Raw genomic sequence first — 26,773 nt, forward strand, 5'->3', positions numbered from 1 at the left:
GGCTGCGACTCACAACTGACGACGTTCGAACACTTCTCGAACAAGTGCTTCACTGACGACCTCTGTAACAATCGCAGCCCGTCCTCGCATACAAAGATCCAAGCTCGTTAATCCAGCCGCCAAACCCCATGTTTACAAATGAAAAGCGGTTTACACACGACTCACAACTGATGACGTTCGAACACTTCCGGAACAAGTGCTTTGCTCACGTCCTCTGTTCGAACCACAACGCTGTAAATGCTTCACCCACGTACTACAAATACAAATAATCGCCAACAGAACCTAAACACCTAACCTAACTTATGCCTATATATACACAATATGCTAATATATTATAATATTAATTTATACTTGAGAAAATTCCCGTTTTGAATGAACAGCATATTAAAATTTATGAATGCGTCTGTGGGGTCGACCGCTGGATGGAATGGACTTGAGTCGAGGACGGGTTGTACAAATACAAATAATCGCCAACAGAACCTAAACACCTAACATAACTAATGGCTAAATATGCTAATATACATAATATTAATTTATATTTGTTAAAATTGTATATGTTAATTTATTATGTTAATAATTTATATGTTAAAATTGATGAATGCGTCTGGGGAGGACGGCCGCTGCTTTAACCAGCCTAGGGTAATCACGGATTGGGGGAATAACTAGCAATTTGGATGTACATGAAGACGAGGGCGCTTCTGAAAGCAACCTTTGATTGGGGGGGGGGAGGGCTGGAGGTCAGTGTCGTTAGATTGTGCAGCTGGAATACTCCTCTAACTGGGGCCCAGGAGCTAATACCAAGCCCACGGGGGTTTGTACCTCTCTGCTGGGGCCCAGGAGCTAATACCAAGCCCACGGGGGTTTGTACCTCTCTGCTGGGGGCCCAGGAGCTAATACCAAGCCCACAGGGGTGTGTACCTCTCTGCTGGGGCCCAGGAGCTAATACCAAGCCCACGGGGGTTTGTACCTCTCTGCTGGGGCCCAGGAGCTAATACCAAGCCCTCGGGGGTGTGTACCTCTCTGCTGGGGCCCAGGAGCTAATACCAAGCCCACGGGGGTGTGTACCTCTCTGCTGGGGCCCAGGAGCTAATACCAAGCCCTCGGGGGTGTGTACCTCTCTGCTGGGGCCCAGGAGCTAATACCAAGCCCTCGGGGGTGTGTACCTCTCTGCTGGGGCCCAGGAGCTAATACCAAGCCCTCGGGGGTTTGTACCTCTCTGCTGGAGCCCAGGAGCTAATACCAAGCCCTCGGGGGTGTGTACCTCTCTGCTGGGGCCCAGGAGCTAATACCAAGCCCTCGGGGGTTTGTACCTCTCTGCTGGGGGCCCAGGAGCTAATACCAAGCCCACGGGGGTGTGTACCTCTCTGCTGGAGCCCAGGAGCTAATACCAAGCCCTCGGGGGTTTGTACCTCTCTGCTGGGGCCCAGGAGCTAATACCAAGCCCACGGGGGTTTGTACCTCTCTGCTGGGGCCCAGGAGCTAATACCAAGCCCACGGGGGTTTGTACCTCTCTGCTGGGGCCCAGGAGCTAATACCAAGCCCACGGGGGTTTGTATCCCACTGCTGGGGCCCAGGAGCTAATACCAAGCCCACGGGGGTTTGTACCTCTCTGCTGGGGCCCAGGAGCTAATACCAAGCCCACGGGGGTTTGTACCTCTCTGCTGGGGCCCAGGAGCTAATACCAAGCCCACGGGGGTTTGTACCTCTCTGCTGGGGCCCAGGAGCTAATACCAAGCCCTCGGGGGTGTGTACCTCTCTGCTGGAGCCCAGGAGCTAATACCAAGCCCACGGGGGTTTGTACCTCTCTGCTGGGGCCCAGGAGCTAATACCAAGCCCACGGGGGTTTGTACCTCTCTGCTGGGGCCCAGGAGCTAATACCAAGCCCACGGGGGTTTGTATCCCACTGCTGGGGCCCAGGAGCTAATACCAAGCCCACGGGGGTTTGTACCTCTCTGCTGGGGCCCAGGAGCTAATACCAAGCCCACGGGGGTTTGTACCTCTCTGCTGGGGCCCAGGAGCTAATACCAAGCCCTCGGGGGTGTGTACCTCTCTGCTGGAGCCCAGGAGCTAATACCAAGCCCACGGGGGTTTGTACCTCTCTGCTGGGGCCCAGGAGCTAATACCAAGCCCACGGGGGTGTGTACCTCTCTGCTGGGGCCCAGGAGCTAATACCAAGCCCACGGGGGGTGTGTACCTCTCTGCTGGGGCCTAGGAGCTAATACCAAGCCCACGGGGGTGTGTACCTCTCTGCTGGGGCCCAGGAGCTAATACCAAGTCCACAGGGGTGTGTACCTCTCTGCTGGGGCCCAGGAGCTAAGTCACAGGCAATTGTAGTTGTCGAATTTCTACTTTGCAATTGCAACAGAGACGCGAGGTGATTGCAAAGGGGACAGTGGCGTAGTTACAAAGGGGACAGTGGCGTAGTTGCAAAGGGGACAGTGGCGTAGTTACAAAGGGGACAGTGGCGTAGTTGCAAAGGGGACAGTGGCGTAGTTGCAAATGGCGGTCATGGGAAGATTGGGTGTTCTTTTGTTTATAATGTTCTTGAGTTCTTCTCCCTGTTCTTCTCCTGTTCTTGTCGTTGAACAAGTGTAATGATCTTTAACACGTGGTTCACAACTGGCTGAACGGTAATTACGGTGCAATTAGAAGGTAAATATTTGCATATCTGTTTCATCCATTCTTTCATGTGCTCACACAGGTGTGCAGAAAGGCACAGCTACACAGGTGCCCAAGCAAGGCATAGACACACAGGTGCACAAGCAAGGCATAGACACACAGGTGCACAAGCAAGGCACAGCTGCACAGGTGCCCAAGCAAGGCATAACCACACAGGTGCCAAACCAAAGCACAACCACACAGGTTCCCAAGCAAGGCACAGCCACACAGGTGCCAAACCAAAGCACAACCACACAGGTGCCCAAGCAAGGCATCACCACACAGGTGCCAAGCCAAAGCACAACCACACAGGTGCCCAAGCAAGGCATAACCACACAGGTGCCCAAGCAAAGCATAACCACACAGGTGCCCAAGCAAAGCATAACCACACAGGTGCCCAAGCAAAGCATAACCACACAGGTGCCCAAGCAAGGCACAGCCACACAGGTGCCCAAGCAAGGCACAGCCACACAGGTGCCCAAGCAAGGCATAACCACACAGGTGCCCAAGCAAAGCATAACCACACAGGTGCCCAAGCAAAGCATAACCACACAGGTGCCCAAGCAAAGCATAACCACACAGGTGCCCAAGCAAGGCACAGCCACACAGGTGCCCAAGCAAGGCATAACCACACAGGTGCCCAAGCCAAAGCATAACCACACAGGTGCCCAAGTAAGGCATCACCACACAGGTGCCAAACCAAAGCACAACCACACAGGTGCCCAGGCAAGGCATCACCACACAGGTGCCAAACCAAAGCACAACCAAACTGAAAAACATTCAGAAATTAGAATGCAATAATGTTCGCGTCTACACACCACTGAGGTGCAGTGGTCTCTCACACATACCATTCCCTACGCCCCATTTGGTCAGGGTTCGAACCATGGACAGGGAGATAAGACGCTTCGAAACCCAGGGTTCACTCTTGGCTCGTGTTGGAAACCATTTTCTGATCGTGTTCCAGGGGGGAACTAGTGGATTAAGGCCCAAATCCCTTAGCGATTTACAGTAATAATAGGCCTCCTGGAGATTTTTTGTATTTGCCTTATTACATGAGGGATTTAAGGTTTTAAGATTTAAGGTTAAGGTAAGGATTTAAGGTATAAGATTGAAGGGATTTATGAGGGTTTAAACGAGTGTTTAATACCACGATGAACATGTCCTAACAGTCACGTTTAAGCAATATTTCTTTCGCAGTTTAAACATTGCAGCTGTTGAAGAACTTGTTGCAATATATATATATATATATATATATATATATATATATATATATATATATATATATATATATATATATATATATATAAATAAAGCCAGTGTGTGTATTAGAGTGCTGTATAGCCTTTAAATATAGATATACAGGAGAAAATGTATAACCATTGAAGGCTATTATATTATTTTCTGAGGAATATATTTACGTGTAAATATACCCCACCCCCCGGAGTTATATTTTCTTGATATGGAGGAGGGGGGGGCGGGGTTCGAACACCAGTGTGCCTCTGTGTGATGTGACAGCGACAGGTGACATGACAGTGACAGGTGACGTGACAGTGACAGGTGATGCTCGTCACTGTCAAGGTGGTTTTATTGCTGGGGAGAAACGGTTCATATTCTCAGTGTAGCTAAGGAGTCGTAGAGAGGAGGCACTGACGGAAGCGTTTTGGCTAGCAAGCTCTTGCTGATGAAGGTTCCTATCCACCTAGAGGTTCCTATCCACGTCCTATCCACCTAGAGGTTCCTATCCACGTCCTATCCACCTAGAGGTTCCTATCCACGTCCTATCCACCTCCTATCCACCTAGAGTTTATGAGATAAGAAGACGACAAACATTCCCTTTCCCTCACTGATATTCCTATGTGGGTCCCAAACGTCTGACTGATCATGGTGACAATTCTAAGTGGGGAGTGAAGGGAGATTACAGAATCTGGCTCCACTTCAGCGTACGTGAAGGGAGATTACAGAATCTGGCTCCACTTCAGCGTACGTGAAGGGAGATTACAGAATCTGGCTCCACTTCAGCGTACGTAAAGGGAAATTACAGAATCTGGCTCCACTTCAGCGTACGTGAAGGGAGATTACAGAATCTGGCTCCACTTCAGCTTACGTGAAGGGAGATTACAGAATCTGGCTCCACTTCAGCGTACGTGAAGGGAGATTACAGAATCTGGCTCCACTTCAGCGTACGTGAAGGGAGATTACAGAATCTGGCTCCACTTCAGCGTACGTGATGGGAGATTACAGAATCTGGCTCCACTTCAGCTTACGTGAAGGGAGATTATAGAATCTGGCTCCACTTCAGCTTACGTGGAGGGAGATTACAGGATCTGGCTCCACTTCAGCGTACGTGAAGGGAGATTACAAAATCTGGCTCCACTTCAGCGTACGTGAAGGGAGATTACAAAATCTGGCTCCACTTCAGCGTACGTGAAGGGAGATTACAGGATCTGGCTCCACTTCAGCGAACATGAAGGGAGATTACAAGACCTCAACACATAATCCGGGGTATTACAAACTGGAACACAGGTAAGGGCGTGTCTGTACCTGGTTGATACCTGGTTGATGGGGTTCTGGGAGTTCTTCTACTCCCCAAGCCCGGCCCGAGGCCAGGCTCGACTTGTGAGAGTTTGGTCCACCAGGCTGTTGCTTGGAGCGGCCCGCAGGCCCACATACCGGGACGGTATGGACGATACAGGGACGGTTATAGCAGCGGTCTGTAACGTCGGGCTGTAAAAAAAGTGTAGCATTCAGCCTATTCAGTTCACCTTCATTCGTTATTCTTGAAATAGAAGCTACACGAGGAGAATACCCACCGTTAATTGGGGTGTAGATAACACCACTTTTATTAACAAATCCACAAAGGGGCCGTGACGAGGATTCGAACCTACGTCCAAGAGCATCCCAGACGCTGCCTTAATCGACTGAGCTACTTTTACTCACTAAATATTCTTCATTTTGCAATAATATCTCGTAGAAAAATACAGATATTCCTTCACAGACTTGCCATATTATCCCTCTGTTTATAAGATTTAGAAATAGTGAATGATTCTCCACAATTCTGGCGGCTTTGTTTACATTTAAACAGCTGACGAGCTTGGAAACTTCACAACCCCAGGTTGTTATTGTTATAAACAACTTGGTGGCGCTTCGGAGCCCATAGACTGGTTAATAAAGGTAAACAAGACCGCTCTGATTGGGGAAAGATGTACAGGTTTCGTAAGAGGTTGAGGACTCTTGGTTCTTGTTGCTTTTTCTGGTTCTTGAAGCGATGCTAACTGCCTGTTTCTCTATTCCCTTATTATCTTCTTATTCGTTCCAGTTCATCAGATTCGTCAGATTCGTCAGAATCTTCATCGATGTCTTCGTCAGATTCATGGGATGAGGAGTCATCTTCGCCAGAGGACCCCAACTCCTTGAGAAACTTTTCCGTCTGGTCGAAGTACTTGTTGAACTGTAGCCTTGCCTTGGAGACTTCCTCCGTCTCCTGGGGCACCTGAGGGAGGAGTGAGACAACTGGAGCTTGTCCATGGACAGGAAACATTATGTATTCGCAATGACAGCATATGCAAATTAGATGATTGATAACTTTTTTTTCCTGTCTTAATGGGTTACCAACCTGAGGGAGTGCGTCACTCGCTGGACGGAACCCGTCCTCGTCGGCGTCGTAGTGGACAGACACCTCCTCCCCGACCCTGTCCACGAAGGCGAAGTATCCGGTGACCTGAAGGGCGTAGTTAGGGAAGAAATGGATGGTCAGAAACAAGGTCAACTGGGGTGGGGGGGGGGGAGGGGGAGGTAGAGTTTCGCGCCAATGTTACATGAGGAAGGAGTTTTGGGTCAAAAAATTAGTTATTTGGCCAAAAAATTCACCTCAACAACGGGTCATATACCATGCCGAAGCCTCAGGACTTCCCTGCCTATTTCCACCCCTCTGACGTCTTTACCTTCCAGCAAAGACAGAGCCAGCCACTGTAATAGCCTCCTGGGGGCCCTGTCTCACCACCAAAGACAGCTAGCCACTGTAATAGCCTCCTGGGGGCCTTGTCTCACCACCAAAGACAGCTAGCAGCTGTAATAGCCTCCTGGGGGCCCTGTCTCACCACCAAAGACAACTAGCAGCTGTAATAGCCTCCTGGGGGCCCTGTCTCACCACCAAAGACAACTAGCAGCTGTAATAGCCTCCTGGGGGCCCTGTCTCACCACCAAAGACAGCTAGCCACTGTAATAGCCTCCTGGGGGCCCTGTCTCACCACCAAAGACAACTAGCAGCTGTAATAACCTCCTGGGGGCCCTGTCTCACCACCAAAGACAGCTAGCCACTGTAATAGCCTCCTGGGGGCCCTGTCTCACCACCAAAGACAGCTAGCCACTGTAATAGCCTCCTGGGGGCCCTGTCTCACCACCAAAGACAGCTAGCCACTGTAATAGCCTCCTGGGGGCCCTGTCTCACCACCAAAGACAACTAGCAGCTGTAATAGCCTCCTGGGGGCCCTGTCTCACCACCAAAGACAACTAGCAGCTGTAATAGCCTCCTGGGGGCCCTGTCTCACCACCAAAGACAGCTAGCCACTGTAATAGCCTCCTGGGGGCCCTGTCTCACCACCAAAGACAACTAGCAGCTGTAATAACCTCCTGGGGGCCCTGTCTCACCACAAAAGACAGCTAGCCACTGTAATAGCCTCCTGGGGGCCCTGTCTCACCACCAAAGACAGCTAGCCACTGTAATAGCCTCCTGGGGGCCCTGTCTCACCACCAAAGACAACTAGCAGCTGTAATAGCCTCCTGGGGGCCCTGTCTCACCACCAAAGACAACTAGCAGCTGTAATAGCCTCCTGGGGGCCCTGTCTCACCACCAAAGACAGCTAGCCACTGTAATAGCCTCCTGGGGGCCCTGTCTCACCACCAAAGACAACTAGCAGCTGTAATAGCCTCCTGGGGGCCCTGTCTCACCACCAAAGACAGCTAGCCACTGTAATAGCCTCCTGGGGGCCCTGTCTCACCACCAAAGACAACTAGCAGCTGTAATAACCTCCTGGGGGCCCTGTCTCACCACCAAAGACAACTAGCAGCTGTAATAACCTCCTGGGGGCCCTGTCTCACCACCAAAGACAGCTAGCCACTGTAATAGCCTCCTGGGGGCCCTGTCTCACCACCAAAGACAGCTAGCCACTGTAATAGCCTCCTGGGGGCCCTGTCTCACCACCAAAGACAGCTAGCCACTGTAATAGCCTCCTGGGGGCCCTGTCTCACCACCAAAGACTGAGCTAGTCACTGTAATAGCCTCCTGGGGGCCCTGTCTCACCACCAAAGACAGCTAGCCACTGTAATAGCCTCCTGGGGGCCCTGTCTCACCACCAAAGACAGCTAGCCACTGTAATAGCCTCCTGGGGGCCCTGTCTCACCACCAAAGACTGAGCTAGTCACTGTAATAGCCTCCTGGGGGCCCTGTCTCACCACCAAAGACAGAACTAGCCTCTGTAATAGCCTCCTGGGGGCCCTGTCTCACCACCAAAGACAGAGCCAGCCACTGTAATAACCCACTGTATCCCGCCTGTCTGCCACACCCATCTGTAGTGTGTGTTCTCTAAACTATTGCCTCAGAGGAGTTCCGTTTTTATAGCGACCCTCTCCGGCTGCTCTGATCAGCAATTACTCAACTTCCTTTCTATCGGAGCCTGTTTCTGTGAGTGCGTCTGAGTCTGTCTTTGAGTCAACTAGAGCCTACGAGGTATTAGCCCGTCCGCTCTTCCTATTGGTCGATCCACACTTCTTTATTGGGCTTCCAGTTGGGTAATTTGTTCATTAGAAACCCCATGTACCTGTATGCACGCATTTGTGCGTGTGTGTGCGTGTTGGTGGTGTTAGGTGAGGCGTGTACGGGTGTGTGTGTGTGCGTGGCGACATTTGCGTCTGCACGGGCTGTGTGTGTGTGTGTGTGTGCTTGCGTCAAGTTGGCGCCAGGCCAAGCTATTGGCTAGTACACCTCATTCCGTTTTCTATGGCTTTTTTGCTTCTCTGACCTGTCGGGGCGACTGCTGGTTTTTGTCACCCTGGATGGCTCTTATTCTTTCCTTTCTATCCTTCCTTCTCTCTCTCTCTCCCTACATTCCTCCCTAGTTGCTTCTTTCTTTCTTTCTAGGCATCTTCTACCTTCCTTCTCCACTCTCTCTAGGCTTTTCTACTTCACTTCTTTCCTCCTTCCTTGTCTCTCTCTCTCTCTCTCCATCACTTCCTCCCTCTCTCCCCCTCCCTCACTCCCTTCACTGGCCGCCTCTGTGACATTAGGAAGCAAAAGTAGAACTCCAGTTATTGACAAAACTGCATCTCGGAGCTGCCCATGACGCTGGGAGATGTGATCGAAGCAAGCAATTGTTTGGTTCTGGTTATTAATTGTTTGGTTCTGGTTATCAATTGTTTGGTTCTGGTTATCAATTGTTTGGTTCTGGTTATCAATTGTTTGGTTCTGGTTATCAATTGTTTGGTTCTGGTTATCAATTGTTTGGTTCTGGTTATCAATTGTTTGGTTCTGGTTATCAATTGTTTGGTTCTGGTTATCAATTGTTTGGTTCTGGTTATCAATTGTTTGGTTCTGGTTATCAATTGTTTGGTTCTGGTTATTAATGTTGTTTGTTGTTGTGTTTGTGGCTGGTGTTTTCTCGTTTTTATATCTTTCGTTATCTACTATGAGTGTTTCCGTTGCTGGTAGTGGTAGTGTGGTGGTAGTGTGGCGGTAGTGTGGTTCTTCTGTGGTGGTTACTTTGGGTGATGTTAGTGGTTGGTTGGTTAGTGTTGGCTGTGTGTTTGGTGGTGGTATATATATATATATATATATATATATATATATATATATATATATATATATATATATATATATATATATATATATATATATATATATATGTCGTACCTAGTAGCCAGAACGCACTTCTCAGCCTAATATGCAAGACCAAATTTGCCTAATAAGCCAAGTTTTCCTGAATTAATATATTTTCTCTAATTTTTTTCTTATGAAATGATAAAGCTACCCATTTCATTATGTATAAGGTCAATATTTTTTATTGGAGTTAAAATTAACGTAGATATATGACCGAACCTAACCAACCCTACCTAACCTAACCTAACCTATCTTTATAGGTTAGGTTAGGTTAGGTAGCCGAAAAAGTTAGGTTAGGTTAGGTTAGGTAGGTTAGGTAGTCGAAAAACAATTAATTCATGAAAACTTGGCTTACTAGGCAAATTTGGCCTTGCATAGTAGGCTGAGAAGTGAGTTCTGGCTACTAGGTACGACATATATATATATATATATATATATATATATATATATATATATATATATATATATATATATATATATATATATATATGTCGTACCTAGTAGCCAGAACGCACTTTTCAGCCTACTATGCAAGGCCCGATTTGCCTAATAAGCCAAGTTTTCATGAATTAATGTTTCTTCGACTACCTAACCTACCTAACCTAACCTAACCTAACTTTTTCGGCTACCTAACCTAACCTAACCTATAAAGATAGGTTAGGTTAGGTTAGGTAGGGTTGGTTAGGTTCGGTCTTATATCTACGTTAATTTTAACTCCAATAAAAAAAAATTGACCTCATACATAATGAAAAGGGTAGCTTTATCATTTGATAAGAAAAAAATTAGATAAAATATATTAATTCAGGAAAACTTGGCTTATTAGGCAAATCGCGCCTTGCATAGTAGGCTGAGAAGTTCGTTCTGGCTACTAGGTACGACATATATATATATATATATATATATATATATATATATATATATATATATATATGTCGTACCTAGTAGCCAGAACGCACTTCTCAGCCTACTATGCAAGGCCCGATTTGCCTAATAAGCCAAGTTTTCATGAATTAATTGCTTTTCGACTACCTAACCTACCTAACCTAACCTAACCTAACTTTTTCGGCTACCTAACCTAACCTAACATATAAAGATAGGTTAGGTTAGGTTAGGTAGGGTTGGTTAGGTTCGGTCATATATCTACGTTAATTTTACCTCCATTAAAAAAAAATTGACCTCTTACATAATGAAATGGGTTGCTTTATCATTTCATAAGAAAAAATTTAGAGAAAATATATTAATTCATGAAAACTTGGCTTATTAGGCAAATCGGGCCTTGCATTGTAGGCTGAAAAGTGAGTTCTGGCTACTAGGTACGACATATATATATATATATATATATATATATATATATATATATATAATATGTTTTTCCATCTCTTAATAAGCTCATTCCTTTCACATGTCGTGGATTCATCGTTGGTTTAAAGATATTTGTACATTGTTAAACAAATTTGTGCACATAATTGGTTTTAATTAGCAAAGTTCAAGTTCCACTGATAGATTTATCTGACCTAAATGACTTTATTCACAAAAATTTGCCTCCAGTAATTCTGGAGATTCTATGTGTTTATGTGGAGGCTAGATAACCAAAATCCAACCTAGACAAAACAAACCTTTAAATTCAACCTACCATAGCCAGTTCCATAGTTCCATAGTTTCGAAACCAAATGAACCGAATCTAAGACATCAAAACAGACTAACCTACCGGAGATGTAGCCTAATGTAACCTAATGTATTCCAAACCTAACTTAACCAAAACCAATCCTTACCCTACGTAACCGAACCTTACCCCCCACCTTGCCGTCGACAGCCCTGGCCTCCTGCCGGGCCTGCTGCGGGATGGAGAAGGAGAAATTATAGCTGCCGTCAGCGTTGTGGAAGCCATGGGTGGTGACGCCGTTGAAGGAGGCTGAGAGCAGTGGGAGATAGTCGCCTGGGTCCTGGACGACTGGACTACCTCCTGTTGTGGCGGGGACGACCTCGGCCAGGCACGCTCCAAACATCCCCCCCATCGTCAGCAGCGCCACGGGTAGGAGACCACATTGCTGTAATCAGCAGTAAGTAGACATGACTAATATTACCAGCTAAACGTGCTAAAACTAGCAATACCTCATCAGTTTACCATTGGTTAGCTAGTTAAGATATGGTAACATTTAGCAAGAAATGCTAAATCTAGCAAAACATGCTGAAACTATCCTTACATAAACACTAGCAATACATACACAAACTAGCAAAATGTACAGAAACTAGCAATACATGCTAAATGCACGATAAATACACGAAAAGGCTATGAATACGTTACACAAACAACTGGTTCCATCACTGGTGTGGCCGGCCTCCTAGCACAAACACACACAAACACTCACAAACACACACAAACACACGGTGAGAGGCAAACAAGAGCACCAGGTCTTCAGAGACAGCCAGTACGCCCTCTGGAGGTGCCCTCTGTACCTCGTCTCCTTCAGGAGCCGCTGCTGGTGGAGTTTTATGTGAGGTAGCGAAAGTGTTTGTGGGCGGGTCTGTGTGTGTGTGTGTGTGTGTGTGTGTGTGTGTGTGTGTGTGTGTGTGTGTGTGTGTGTGTTCTTACATAACACTGTACGTGTGTGAGTGCTGTTATGTTAAGAGTGAATGTACTCACCTATTTGTACTCGCCTATATGTATCTGCAGGATCGAGAATTGACTCTTGGATCCCGCCTTTCGAGCATCGGTTGTTTACAGCAATGACTCCGGTCCTATTTTCTTATCATACCTGGTTTTAAAATTATGAATAGTATTTGCTTCCACAACCTGTTTTTTAAGTGCATTCCATTTTCCCACTACTCTCACGCTAAAAGAAAACTTCCTAACATCTGTGACTCATCTGAGTTTCAAGCTTCCATCCATGTCCCCTCGTTCTGTTACTATGCCGTGTGAACATTTCGCCTATGTCCACTCTGTCAATCCCTCTGAGTATCTTATACGTTCCTATCATGTCCCCCCTCTCCCTTCTTCTTTCTAGTGTAGTAAGGCACAGTTCCCTCAGGCGCTCCTCATACCCCATCCCTCGTAACTCTGGGACGAGTCTCGTTGCAAACCTCTTAACATTTTCCAGTTTCCTTATATGCTTCTTCAGATGGGGACACCATGATGAGGCGGCATACTCTAAGACTGGCCTCACGTAGGCAGTGTAAAGCGCCCTAAATACCTCCTCACGTAGGTTTCTGAATGATGTTCTAACTTTTGCCAGTGTAGAGTACGTTGCTGTCGTTATCCTATTTATATGTGCCTCAGGAGATAGATTAGGTGTTACGTCCACCCCCAGGTCTCTTTCGCGCGTCGTCACAGGTAGGCTGTTCCCCTTCATTTTGTACTGTCCCTTTGGTCTCCTATCTCCTAGTCCCATTTCCATAACTTTACATTTACTCGTGTTGAGCTCCAGTAGCCATTTCTCTGACCATCTCTGCAACCTGTTCAGGTCCTCTTGGAGGATCCTGCAATTCTCATGTGTCACAACTCTTCTCATCAACTTTGCATTATCCGCAAACATCGACATGAAGGAATCTACTCCTGTAAACATGTCGTTAACATATATTAGAAATAGAATTAGTCCCAGCACTGATCCTTGAGGTACTCCACTTGTTACTGTTCGCCAGTCCGACTTCTCGCCCCTTACCGTAACTCTTTGGCTCCTTCCTGTTAGGTAGTTCCTTATCCATGTTAGGACCTTTCCCCCCACCCCCGCCTGCCTCTCGAGCTTGAACAGCAGTCTCATGTGCGGTACTGTATCAAAGGCTTTTTAGCAATCCAGAAATATGCAGTCTGCCCAACCATCTCTGTCCTGTCTTATCCTCGTTATTTTATCATAGAATTCCAAAAGGCTCGTTAGGCACGATTTCCCTGTCCAGAACCCATGTTGATATTTGTTCACAAACAGGTACCACGCAGATTTCCTTGTCACTTTCAGTATATGCCCTCTCTGTTTCCTTAGTCTTGTCACTTGGTCGTTCACCGACATTTTTCTTCTTATATGGCTGTATAGTAACACATTTGCCTGTAGTCAAATGTGTATTTGTGTGTGTGTGTGTGTGTGTGTGTGTGTGTGTGTGTGTGTGTGTGTGTGTGTGTGTGTGTGTGTGTGTGTGTGTGTGTGTGTGTGTGTGTGTGTGTGTGTGTGTGTTTACCTCACAGCCAGAGGGAACGTGACAGACCAAAGAACCTTTTCCTCACCCCTATCATGGCATGCCAAATACCATGACTAAATAGGTACGTTCTTCTACAAGAACGTGCCTATTTTATCACCGAGCTGCAGCTCTTGGTCCCCTCCCCCCGCTTTGACGACGCCACCACCTGGTTCTTGGAAGAACGAACACACAATGTTGAGTGCAGCTTGATGGCGCGTGTGTTTGGCGTGTTTGGCGGGACGCGTCACACCCCCATCTTGGCCCTATGGTTGGCTAGCCTGGAGCTCCTCCAGGTGCTGGGAGTCAGTCTTGCAGGCGCTGAAATTCCTCCAGGCGCTGAGACTGGCACATTCGCCTCCAGACGTGTGTGCTTCACGTCATGGCAAAGATTGCAGGTATTGATTTAGTAAACAATGTCAAGAAAGAATGAGATGTCGACATGAGGCCCTCAGATAACCGACCGATGGAGGAATTCATCGTCAGTCGTTCCCTCTTTGATCAGGAGGTCGTAGGATCCCAGTCATTGACCACAAGGAGGTCGTCGGATCCCAGTCATTGACCACAAGGAGGTCGTAGGATCCCAGTCATTGACCACAAGGAGGTCGTAGGATCCCAGTCATTGACCACAAGGAGGTCGTAGGATCCCAGTCATTGACCACAAGGAGGTCGTAGGATCCCAGTCATTGACCAGGAGGTCGTCGGATCCCAGTCATTGACCACAAGGAGGTCGTAGGATCCCGGTCATTGACCAGGAGGTCGTCGGATCCCAGTCATTGACCAGGAGGTCGTCGGATCCCAGTCATTGACCACAAGGAGGTCGTCGGATCCCAGTCATTGACCACAAGGAGGTCGTAGGATCCCAGTCATTGACCAGGAGGTCGTCGGATCCCAGTCATTGACCAGGAGGTCGTCGGATCCCAGTCATTGACCACAAGGAGGTCGTCGGATCCCAGTCATTGACCAGGAGGTCGTCGGATCCCAGTCATTGACCAGGAGGTCGTCGGATCCCAGTCATTGACCACAAGGAGGTCGTCGGATCCCAGTCATTGACCAGGAGGTCGTCGGATCCCAGTCATTGACCACAAGGAGGTCAGTGATCTTCCGTCTAGACCTCACGTGAACGTCTTGTGCTCACGACAAATGTCTTCGATTGAGATAGAAAAACTTTATTTTCTTTCTTTTTTTTCGTTCCGCGTACCTTTTTTCGTGAGTGACTAAGTCACTCTCATTTTTTTTAGTCTTTTAAGTCTTTTTTTTTGTCTTTTTAGTATTGATTTTTATTTTTGCGTTTCACTTTTAATATTGATCTCTGTCTATCTTCTTCTTTCTAACTTCTGGAGATGCACACACACACACACACACACACACACACACACACACACACACACACACACACACACACACACACACACACACACACACACACACACACACACACACACACACACACACATTTATACCCACACTCATACACACACCCTCATACACTCCACAGACCTCACAATATACCTCACAACATGAGTGCTTCAACACGTAAGTGCCTCCCCCCCCCAACGCAAGTGCCTCAGATAAACACGAGTGACTCACAGCAACGATGGACTTACGATGATCACAGAGACAGTGTATACACAGTGCAACATTGCAAGTTGCAAAGACATATTGCAATTCTTTTTTCAACGTCGTTCCAGATTCTTGAAACTTGTTTTCCAGATGAGTCTGCGACGTGAGATGCCTTTAACCCCGTTAACTTTAACCCATTTAACGTTAACCCGGTTAATTTTAACCAAATTAACTGTAACTTTGTTATCTTTAACCCAGATAACTTTAATCCAGTTACCTTTAACCAGGTTAATATTAACCCAGTTAATTGTAACCCATTTAACATTAACCTTGTTAACCTTAACCCTGTGCGGACGACGAGTCACAATAGGCTGAAGAAGTGAACACCAAACCATACATCAGAAGAGGGAGAGACGACGACGTTTCGGTCCGTCCTGGACGAACCGAAACGGACCGAAACGGACCGAAACGTCCTGGACGGACCGAAACCTCCTGGACGGACCGAAACGGACCGAAACGTCTTGATAACAGTTAACTATCTTGCAGTTTTGGTCATCACAACTTAAGTCCTGTTTCCTTTAACCCAGTTAACTATAAACTCAGTTAACTTGTTAGATTCGAATACATTAAAACTAGCCATGATCTATCAGTTTAGGTGTCTGAACTGCAGCAATACACAAGGATACATACACATACACACACACACACATACACACACACATACACACACACATACACACACACATACACACATACACACACACATACACACATACACACACATACACACACACACACACACATACACACACATATACACACACACATACACACATACACCGAGGTGTAAAAACCGTCTTGTTGGTGTATATTTATAGAGTATACTTTAGTCCTGGTAAATGTTCAGGAATAAAGAGTATACTTGCTGGTTGAGGAAGCTATTGTGGTTGGTCTTAAGACAGAGCTTGATATTGGCCTTAAGCCCAAACCCACTAAGTCTGAAATAGACTTTGTAGGTGAATTAGATGTTTTTCTCCTTGGGGAAACGCGATTACAGAATCAGACTATTAGATTTCGCTAATAGATACCTGTTTATCTATTATATCTGTCACCCGACTGAGACCGTATGCATTTTATACACTATATTAAAAATCTATTTTCAGCTTGAAATGAAGGATATACAGGCTATACGGATTTGTGAATGCTTATAGGAACTTAGGTAACGTTAGGTTAGGTTAAGTTAGGTTAGGTTAGGTTAGGTTAGGTTAGGTTACGTTGTTTGACTTGGCCAATTTCTCCAAACTGTCGTTAAACCGTTAAACGTTACGTTAAACCGGACGTTAAACCGGACGTTAAACCGGACGTTAAACCGTCCAAACCCGTCCTCAGACCAAGTCCATTCGTCAGTTTTCATCAACTGATTATTTAAAATTTAAATATTTAAAATAGATTATTTGAAATCAGTAATTATATTATTATCCATGATAATTTTGTGAATAGTTAGATGAAGGTTAGGTTAGGTTAGGTTAGGTTAGGTTAGGTTAGGTTAGGTTAGGTTAGGTGTTTAGGTTCTCTTGACAAATATTTGCATTTGAAGTGTGTCGGTGAAGCATTTGCAGCGTTGTGGTTCGAACAGAGAACGTTCGAAGCACAAGCGAAGCACTATTCGAGAAAAGTTCGAACGGAACAGTCGTGTTCAAAGCGTTTTAAATTCATTAACAGTGTGTTTTAAAGGCTACATAGAATGGACATTTAACCTTTGTTCATAAGGACGTGGCTGACATAGATGAAGGATTTATCGGAAGAGCAATTCGAACACACTAAGAGAGCGAAGAAAATGATCGACATGAGTTCGAACATCAGTTGTGGGTCGTTTGTAGAGCGCTTCCCATTCTTAACCTTAGACTGACAACGGGTGGGATAAACTGGGGGGGTTTGGCGGCTGCATTAACGAGCCTTTGACATTTATTGACGAGGGTGTGTTGCTTCCCGCCCTCAGCCACTGCTATTCCAACTGGTGTCCAAACCCCCCCCCCCCCCCCCCCCACCCACTGACGCATTCATAAATTTCAATGCACTTTGCGTTCAAAATTGGCATTTTCTCAATTCACAATTAACGTTAATATTTATATTAGAGTTTTATATATAGTTAGACGGAGAATAGGTTAGGTGAGTTGAAGTGCTTAGAGTCTGTTGGTAAATACTTGTATTTGCAGTACGTGGGTGAAGCGTTTACAACCCGTCCTCGACTCAAGTCCATTACACCCAGCGGTCAACCCCACAGACGCATTCATCAATTTTAATATGCTGTTCATTCAAAAAGGGAATTTTATCAAATATAAATTAATATTATAATATATTAGCATATTTGTGTATATATAGGCATAGGTTAGGTTAGGTGTTTAGGTTCTGTTGGCGATTATTTGTATTTGTAGTACGTGGGTGAAGCATTTACAGCGTTGTGGTTCGAACAAAAATTCGTCAGTGAAGCACTTGTTCCGGAAGTGTTCGAACGTCAGTTCTGAGTCGTGTGTACAATTTTACAGCTTCATAAACTAGCCCGTTCTCCAAACAAAGACCCAAAAGTGATTCCATCCACCCGCCAAACCCCCTGTTTAGGAATGAAAAGCGGTTTACACACGACTCACAACCTCCTGACGTTCGAACATATCCGGAACAAGTGCTTCACTGACGAATTTTGTTCGAGCCACAACGCTGTAAATGCTTCACCCACGTACTACAAATACAAATAATCGCCAACAGAACCTAAATACCTAACCTATGCCTATATATACACAATATGCTAATATATTATAATATTAATTTATACTTGAGAAAATTCCCGTTCTGAATGAACAGCGTGTTAAAATTTATGAATGCGTCTGTGGGGTTGACCGCTGGATGTAATGGACTTGAGTCGAGAACGGGTTGCATAAACAGGGATGGTGGGGGGGGGGGGGGAGGGTTTGGTGGCTAGGGGTTAACGATCATTTGGACAATTGTTGACGAGTAGCGGCTACACGAGCACCCGTACCAGTGTCGCGAGTCGCTATAAGGAGACGTGTCCCTGGTAGTATATTCTCCAGTTATGCGCGCATGTGTACTATTTTCAACATGGAGTCGAGTGTAGTGTTGGAATAGAATTGTGGAGCCGTGTGCGTCCTTGAAAACCGAGTGCTCACTCAGTGGGGTAGGGTTGAGCTTCAGCTCTTGGAATCCCGCGTGTGACTTCTGGGTGAGATAGAAAAGTGTATTGTAGCGAAGTAGGAAATGAGGGAAAGCTGCAATTAAAAAAAGAAACTTATCTACATGTTGTCATAAAGGATATAAGCTTATCATAAGGCATTTTTATGAAGCTTATGAAAGTCGTGAAGACAAATCTATCATACTCAAGACGCTGGACAAGGAGCCCTCATGAGGGGGAGAGTAACAGCTCGTCTGAAAGGTAAGAAAAACAGGAGTTTCAATTAGATAGTAGTGTAGTTAGTGTTTTTGGCTATCTGAACCAGGACTCGCTAAGCATAACAGTGTCTATTTACGAAACCTGACCCCATGTTGACAAATCACAACCCATGGTTATATTATTGTTATATACAACCACGTGGCTCTACGGTTGTAAACAAAGCCGTCATGACTGAGGAAAGATGTAAAGGTTTCGTTAGTTGACACTTTAAGTGTTTGACAAATCCAGACCATTTTAGTTTTTAGCTCATTGAAGATGATGACGTGTAACTACTAAAGCTTATAACAGAATGCATGCACCAACAGACCATTAGATCCCACCTTGACTGTTCACAATACCCTAAGCTTTCCGTGAACATTGTAAGGCGTGTATATATATATATATATATATATATATATATATATATATATATATATATATATATATATATATATATATATATATATATATATATATATATATATAATTACGATACATTGGCTAATTTGTAGGCATACAAATTAGGAACTATATCGTGTATTGATAAAGTCACTAATACACAAAGTTTTTCTAGTCTAACTTAAAATTATACTTGAAGAAAAGTGTTATTAAATTTGTATGTAAATTGTATCCACGGTATCATACTGACTTGTATGTTGATCGTAAAATCTTGCATTTGTTTAGTTTTCGATTAAAGAAAATGTATTTTGCTTATTTTGATTTAAAACGTTTGTATTAAATGATAAAATCAAACGTTTTCTAGCTTCTATTTACAAAACGTTTGTATTAAATGATTAGACAATAAGTATTTGGCTTCGTTTGGGGTCAAAATATTTGTATTAAATGATCAAAGAAAACGTTTTTCACTCTTTAAAACAAAAATTGTATTAAATGATTAAGGACAATTTTATTTTTCCTCGTTTTTTATTTCGAGTGATTTTAGGCAATGGAGAACTAAATGATTTCTGAAGAGGAGGGGGGGGGAGGGGGGGTCAGTACTCTCAAGCCCTTTCATGATCTTTAAAAAAACATATTAAATTGACTCTTTTTTCGAGATTGAATAAACTTTAAATTTAGTAATTTTAAACGGATTTTAAATTATTAATTATTTATTACATATAATAAACGGTAATTTATATATTATATAAATATACGGTATATTTTTAATTTTCGGTATTTTGTTACCAGATTTTCTAAACTTTGGCTAAGCCTGCTTGGAGGATCCTAATACCTCGTAAAACAGGTACCCGTGTTTCAGGCGACCTTGTTTCAGGAAACTATATTGTTTCAACGAGCAAAGGAAAGTCACGTTTCTGAACCTGGTTTCAGAGAGGCTCAAGCACTAGCCAGGCGGCCATACGAGCAGCTTGAAGACCTTAGCCAACGAGTCTACCTTCGGGGGGGGGGGGGTGATACATCTTTTTTTTCAGTACAGTAGCCAGCTGGGAGTGGTCTCTGTGCATCCTAGCGTTAACATCCGCAGTCCTAAAGCAAGGTTATACGAGGATTAATATAAATATGTCGGTATACAGGTGAAAGTTTACATTGTATTAGAGAGACAAGGAGGGAGAGGTTACAATAAGCTCTTTAAAACTTACAATATTAAGTTCATATTTTTTACCATACTAGGAAAAAAAATAAAATGTAAATAAAAAAACAGAAAACGGAATTAGATGGCATACAAAATTAATTTTCTCCGCTCTCAATGAACTGGATTTTATGACTTCCTCCGCCCAGTTCCGCTGCCCCCAAGTATCCTTTCCTCCTCCTCTCTCACTCTCTCCCTTCCTCCCTCCCTCAGTCTGACCCACTCTCGTTTCTCACCTGAAGGTGGACGGGTTTTTGTCCGCCTGGCGTCAGGTCTGAGCTGGAGTAGCAAGTTACTGGGCTGTGGTCGGGACGACACGACCTGTGGGTGTAGAGGTGTGGGTGGTGGTGTGGGGGTGTGGGTGGTGGTGTGGGGGTGTGGAGGTGTGGATGGTGGTGTGGGGGTAGTGTGGGGTGTGGGTGGTGGTGTGGGTGGTGGTGTGGGGTGTGTGTGGATGGTGGTGTGGGGGTAGTGTGGGGTGTGGGTGGTGGTGTTTACTAGTTGTGTTTTTACGGGGGTTGAGCTTTGCTCTTTCGGCCCGCCTCTCAACTGTCAATCAACTGTTTACTAACTTTTTTTTTTTTTTTTTTTTCCACACCACACACACACACACCCCAGGAAGCAGCCCGTGACAGCTGACTAACTCCCAGGTACCTATTTACTGCTAGGTAACAGGGGCACTTAGGGTGAAAGAAACTTTGCCCGTTTGTTTCTGCCTCGTGCGGGAATCGAACCCGCGCCACAGAATTACGAGTCCTGCGCGCTATCCACCAGGCTACGAGGCCCCCTTGTGTGGTGTGTGGTGTGGGTTGTGGGGATGGTGAGGGGGTGTAAGGAGAGGTGTGGGGTGTGGTGTGTGTTGATGGTGGTGTGGGGGTGGTGGGTTGTGGGGGTGGTGTGAGGGGGGTGGTGGGGAGGAGTGTCGGGGGGGGGGGAGAGTGTGGGGTGTCGGGGGTGTGTATGGGGGGTGGTGGTGGTGTGTGTGGTCATGGTTTAAGTGATAGGTGTGTATATGCTTTGTAGTTCCTGCTGCAATATAATTGAACTATTCTGACGTTCGAATTCTCTTCGAACACCTGGTCTCTTTTCTCCTCCCCCTCCCCCCCCCCCATCTACATTACCTTACACTTCGTTCGTATTGAATTCTAGCAACCATTTTCTACCAACTCCTTTAGTTTGTCGAGTTTTTTTCTATAATTGTCTACATTCTACGGTTTTTACATTCCTCATTTGTTTTGTGTCGTGTAAAAACATTGACATGTATAACCTCACTCCCTAGTGTAAAAGTCATTCACATACACTAGCAAGAGGGAAGGGGAATTATTAAGGGGAAAGCGCCAAGCCATTACAACTATATAGCACTGAGAAGGGATAAGGATAAGGATTTGGGATGGGACGGAGGGAAAGGAATGGTGCCCAACCACTTGTACTAGCATGAGTGACTCTTTGTTTTCTGTCCTACCAGTACTCGCGTCCAACAGCCTGGTTGATCAGTCCGGCAACCAGGAGGCCTGGTCGACGACCGGGCCGCGGGGACGCTAAGCCCCGGAAGCACCTCAAGGTATCCTCAAGGTAACTCCCTTACCCAGTTCAGTGACTTACTGAGCCTGCTTCTCTACATTGTACACCAGCAATTTATGAGGAACGGGGTCAAATGCCCTTTGGTAGTCTAGGAAAAGGCAGTCTACCCAACCCAACCATCATACTGCTGTTGAATTTGGGTATAGAACTCTATCAAGTTTATCAGCCATGACTTTCCCCTTTCTATGCTGCCCTTTCAATACACAGCCGATCCTTTCCAGATGTCCCCATCATTCTTCAGTTGATTACTTTCTCCAGCACTTTACACGAAATACTTGTCAGTGACACTGGTCTGTAATTTTAACTGCCAAACGCACCACCATCGCTACCACCACCACTACCACTACCACCACCACTACCACCACTACCACCCGTCTACCACCACCACCACCACCACCACTACCACCAGCACCCGTCTACCACCACCACCACCACTACCACCACCACTACCACCACTACCACCAGCACCCGTCTACCACCACCACCACCACTACCACCACCACTACCACCACTACCACCAGCACCCGTCTACCACCACCACCACCACTACCACCACCACTACCACCACTACCACCAGCACCCGTCTACCACCACCACCACCACTACCACCACCACTACCACCACTACCACCAGCACCCGTCTACCACCACCACCACCACTACCACCACCACTACCACCACTACCACCAGCACCCGTCTACCACCACCACCACCACTACCACCACCACTACCACCACTACCACCAGCACCCGTCTACCCCCACCACCACCACTACCACCACCACCACTACCACTACCACCACCACTACCACCACCACCCGTCTATCATCACCACCACCAGCACCACCACCGCTCACAAACATACCAACGAGAGACAGACCGATAGACAGATACAGACAGGCAGAGACATAGACAGAAAGATGACATAGAAGTGATAAGGTCCAACACCCAGAAGCCATTACAGAAACACACACGGAACGTGACTGAAGAAACACCTTTCATAAGATAACTTAAGAGTCCCGGTGAACTAACAGCAGGGGCTCTAGCTATCGTACTGGACCAAGATATCGTACTAGCTATCGTACTACACGTATCGTAGCTATGGTATCTAGCTATCGTACTACACGTATCGTAGCTATGGTATCTAGCTATCGTACTGGACGAAGGTATCGTACTAGCTATCGTACTACACGAAGATATCGTACTAGCTATCGTACTGGACGAAGATATCGTACTAGCTATCGTACTACACGTATCGTAGCTATGGTATCTAGCTATCGTACTGGACGAAGATATCGTACTATCGTACTACACGAAGATATCGTACTAGCTATCGTACTGGACGAAGATATCGTACTAGCTATCGTACTACACGTATCGTAGCTATGGTATCTAGCTATCGTACTGGACGAAGGTATCGTACTAGCTATCGTACTGGACGAAGATATCGTACGAGCTATCGTACTACACGTATCGTAGCTATGGTATCTAGCTATCGTACTGGACGAAGATATCGTACTAGCTATCGTACTGCACGTACTACAGGTATCGTAGCTATGGTATCTAGCTATCGTACTGGACGAAGGTATCGTACTAGCTATCGTACTACACGTATCGTAGCTATGGTATCTAGCTATCGTACTGGACGAAGGTATCGTACTAGCTATCGTACTACACGTAATACACGTATCGTAGCTATGGTATCTAGCTATCGTACTGGACGAAGATATCGTACTAGCTATCGTACTACACGTATCGTAGCTATGGTAGCTATCGTACTGGACGAAGATATCGTACTAGCTATCGTACTACACGTACTACAGGTATCGTAGCTATGGTATCTAGCTATCGTACTACACGAAGCTAATGTTGTTGTTGTTGTTTAAGATTCGCTACCTGGAACAAAAAGTTCCAAGTAGCACGGGCTATGGTGAGCCCCGTAGTTTCGCGCCAAGCTAACGTGACCAATACACTTGTTTCCATGGAGTTATCGTCCAAGATGAAGCTATAACGTGAAAATTTTCACTACATCCTCTCATATAGATTTCACCGCTAGAGAGTGTCTACCTAGTTGTACTTACTTAGTTGTGCTTGCGGGGGTTGAGCTCTGGTTCTTTGGTCCCGCCTCTCAACTGTCAATCAACAGGTGTACAGGTTCCTGAGCCTACTGGGCTCTATCATATCTACATTTGAAACTGTGTATGGAGTCAGCCTCCACCACATTACTTCCTAGTGAATTCCATTTATCTACTACCCTGACACTGAAAAATAATTCTTTCTAACGTCTCTATCGAGTGTGTCTATCGGGCAGTGTCTATCGGGCAGTGTCTATCGAGTGTGCTTCTCTACACGTGTCTTAACTGGGAGTCTATCTGAGTGCGTCTATCGGGGAAGTATATCTTTCAGGGAATACCTATCAGAAAGCATCTATCAGAGAACATCTATCAGGGGGTGAATATCTATCAAGAGCTCACCACCGGCGTAGGATAATTACACCACTGGAAGAGGTTTCCCAGCGACCCAATTGGAAGCGGGATCACAACAGGTGTCTTGAACGAGCGCTTGCTTTTTTGGTGCATGGGTTTGTAATGAGTACAAACGTGAATGAGATACGATCCTACTGCCAAGGTTACTACGGGGGGAGGGGGGGGGTAGGGGGGGGTAGGGGGGGTAGGGGGGGGGGGGGGAGGGGGGTTTTTAAGCTGTTACACAGGATGTACATATTGATCCTATTTTAATTTGTATGAAAAAGCAGGTCTTGTTTCCTGCACCAACCACAACAGTTTGCTAATTCGTGTGTGTGTGTGTGTGTGTGTGTGTGTGTGTGTGTGTGTGTGTGTGTGTGTGTACAGGTTGGATACTGTGTGAATAGGGGCATGAGGTGAAGGGAAATGATGCCCAAACGTCTACATTTCTTTTGTGGGAATCGACTCCCGGGAATATGCTGATCCAGCCACGACGTTCTCAAACTCTTATAAGAAACTCGAGAAATTAGTGGTTATCACATATTACTTAACAAGCTTCTCTCTCTCTCTCTCTCTCTCTCTCTACCCAACCACTTGGGCTGGACGGTAGAGCGACGGTCTCGCTTCATGCAGATCGGCGTTGAATCCCCGACCGTCCAAGTGGTTGGGACACCATTCCTTTTCCCCGTCCCATCCCAAATCCTTATCCTGACCCCTTTCCAGTGCTATACAGTCGTAATGGCTTGGCTCTTTTCCTTGATAATTCCTTCCTTCCTTCTCTCTCTCTCTCTCTCTCTCTCTCTCTCTCTCTCTCTCTCTCTCTCTCTCTCTCTCTCTCTCTCTCTCTCTCTCTCTCTCTCTCTCTATAAAAGAGATTTCCCAAGACAATACCGGATACTCTGTGGCATTTCAATACGGCGGTTGGATTACTTTTTCCTGTCGCGTTGAAGTCACTCAAACTTGCCCCCAAACATTAGAGAGAGAGAGAGAGAGAGAGACATAGAGATACATACACTCATGAAAGTTTATAAAAAGCAAGGAGAATGACCTCAAGGAAAACCTTGAACCACCACCAGCTGTTTGAGAGTTTTGACCTTAAGTGGCACTTGTCATAAGGAGTACAGCTCAAACAGGAATTCCTGTTGATAATAGGAAAAATCAACAAAAAACGTGACATTTTATCAATCCCATTTTCTTTGCAGCAAGTTGACAAGGGGGAGGACTTTTGTAGAATTATGAAATTGTGAATACTGCTTACCTACCTGTAGGTAGCCATTTTAAAAAAGTGATTATCAGATACAGTATCGAATACGCCATTGAACCAGGAGTCGATAGTTAGATTACTTGTTTCTGCTGCATTGAAGTCTCTCTTCGGTAATGACTGTATCACTCTCTAATGCTTCTAATCATCTAATCAGACTCATGAATGTTATTTATAAGTTAGGGCCTTATGTATACATATGTATGCTTGATAATCTGGTTCCACCTAATCAAGGATTTTTTTTATGCATCTCTAACCTGTTCTAATAAGTACATCCGCATTGATTGCATATTTAAATACGCAGATGTACATTGCAAGCTATGTCTTGTTAATTAAATACCTGTCGATGAGAGTGCACGTGTTTTTACAACGGTTAAGAACACCCGTTCATGTAAAACAGGTGTTTTCTTTTTTGTCCTAGTGGACACACCTGGGTGTATAGACTTTTTACATGGCATCTGTTTGGACATTTGCTTAACTGGGTTGATAGGTATGTATGTTATGTTATTTGTTAAGAACATAATATATTTTATGGCACTATATCTGCGAATAGGGACACACACACACACACACACACACACACACACACACACACACACACACACACACACACACACACACACACACACACACAGCTGGAGAGACAGGCAGGTGTAGCTGGTAAGGTGCTCCAGTGGATAAGGGAGTATCTAAGCAATAGGAAGCAGAGAGTTACGGTGAGGGGTGAGACCTCCGATTGGCGTGAAGTCACCAGTGGAGTCCCACAGGGCTCTGTACTCGGTCCTATCTTGTTTCTGATATATGTAAATGATCTCCCGGAGGGTATCGATTCATTTCTCTCAATGTTTGCGAACGATGCTAAAATTATGAGAAGGATTAAAACAGAAGAGGACTGTTTGAGGCTTCAAGAAGACCTAGACAAGCTGAAGGAATGGTCGAACAAATGGTTGTTAGAGTTTAACCCAACCAAATGTAATGTAATGAAGATAGGTGTAGGGAGCAGGAGGCCAGATACAAGGTATCATCTGGGAGAGGAAATTCTTCAGGAGTCAGAGAAGGAAAAAGACTTGGGGGTTGATATCACGTCAGACCTGTCTCCTGCAGCCCATATCAAGAGGATAACATCAGCGGCATATGCCAGGCTGGCCAGCATACGAACGGCATTCAGAAACTTGTATAAAG

General features: G+C 45.5%; 2 protein-coding genes across 3 annotated transcripts in view; one reads left to right on the forward strand and one right to left on the reverse strand.

Moving 5' to 3' along the window:
* Nucleotides 1-5,953: 5,953 nt before the first annotated feature.
* LOC123749053 (endocuticle structural glycoprotein SgAbd-9-like) lies at nt 5,954-11,544 on the reverse strand. The gene is made up of 3 exons (XM_045731165.2): nt 11,329-11,544; nt 6,272-6,376; nt 5,954-6,148 (listed from the first exon to the last, which is right to left on the reverse strand). The coding sequence occupies exons 1-3, from the start codon at nt 11,542-11,544 to the stop codon at nt 5,954-5,956; spliced, it is 516 nt and encodes a 171-aa protein (XP_045587121.2).
* Nucleotides 11,545-18,275: 6,731 nt separating this feature from the next.
* Nucleotides 18,276-26,773, forward strand: part of LOC123746253 (larval cuticle protein 65Ag1) — a 102,124-nt gene continuing 93,626 nt past the window's right edge. The window contains exon 1 of one of the 2 annotated variants that reach the window (XM_069314867.1): nt 18,276-18,701. The gene's annotated coding sequence lies outside the window, so the exon portion shown is untranslated. The remainder of the gene's footprint in view (nt 18,702-26,773) is intronic. The other variant, XM_069314869.1, reaches the window with a different exon arrangement.

The sequence above is a fragment of the Procambarus clarkii genome, chromosome 80 (genome assembly GCF_040958095.1).
Source record: "Procambarus clarkii isolate CNS0578487 chromosome 80, FALCON_Pclarkii_2.0, whole genome shotgun sequence".
Classification (NCBI taxonomy): Eukaryota; Metazoa; Arthropoda; class Malacostraca; order Decapoda; family Cambaridae; genus Procambarus; species Procambarus clarkii.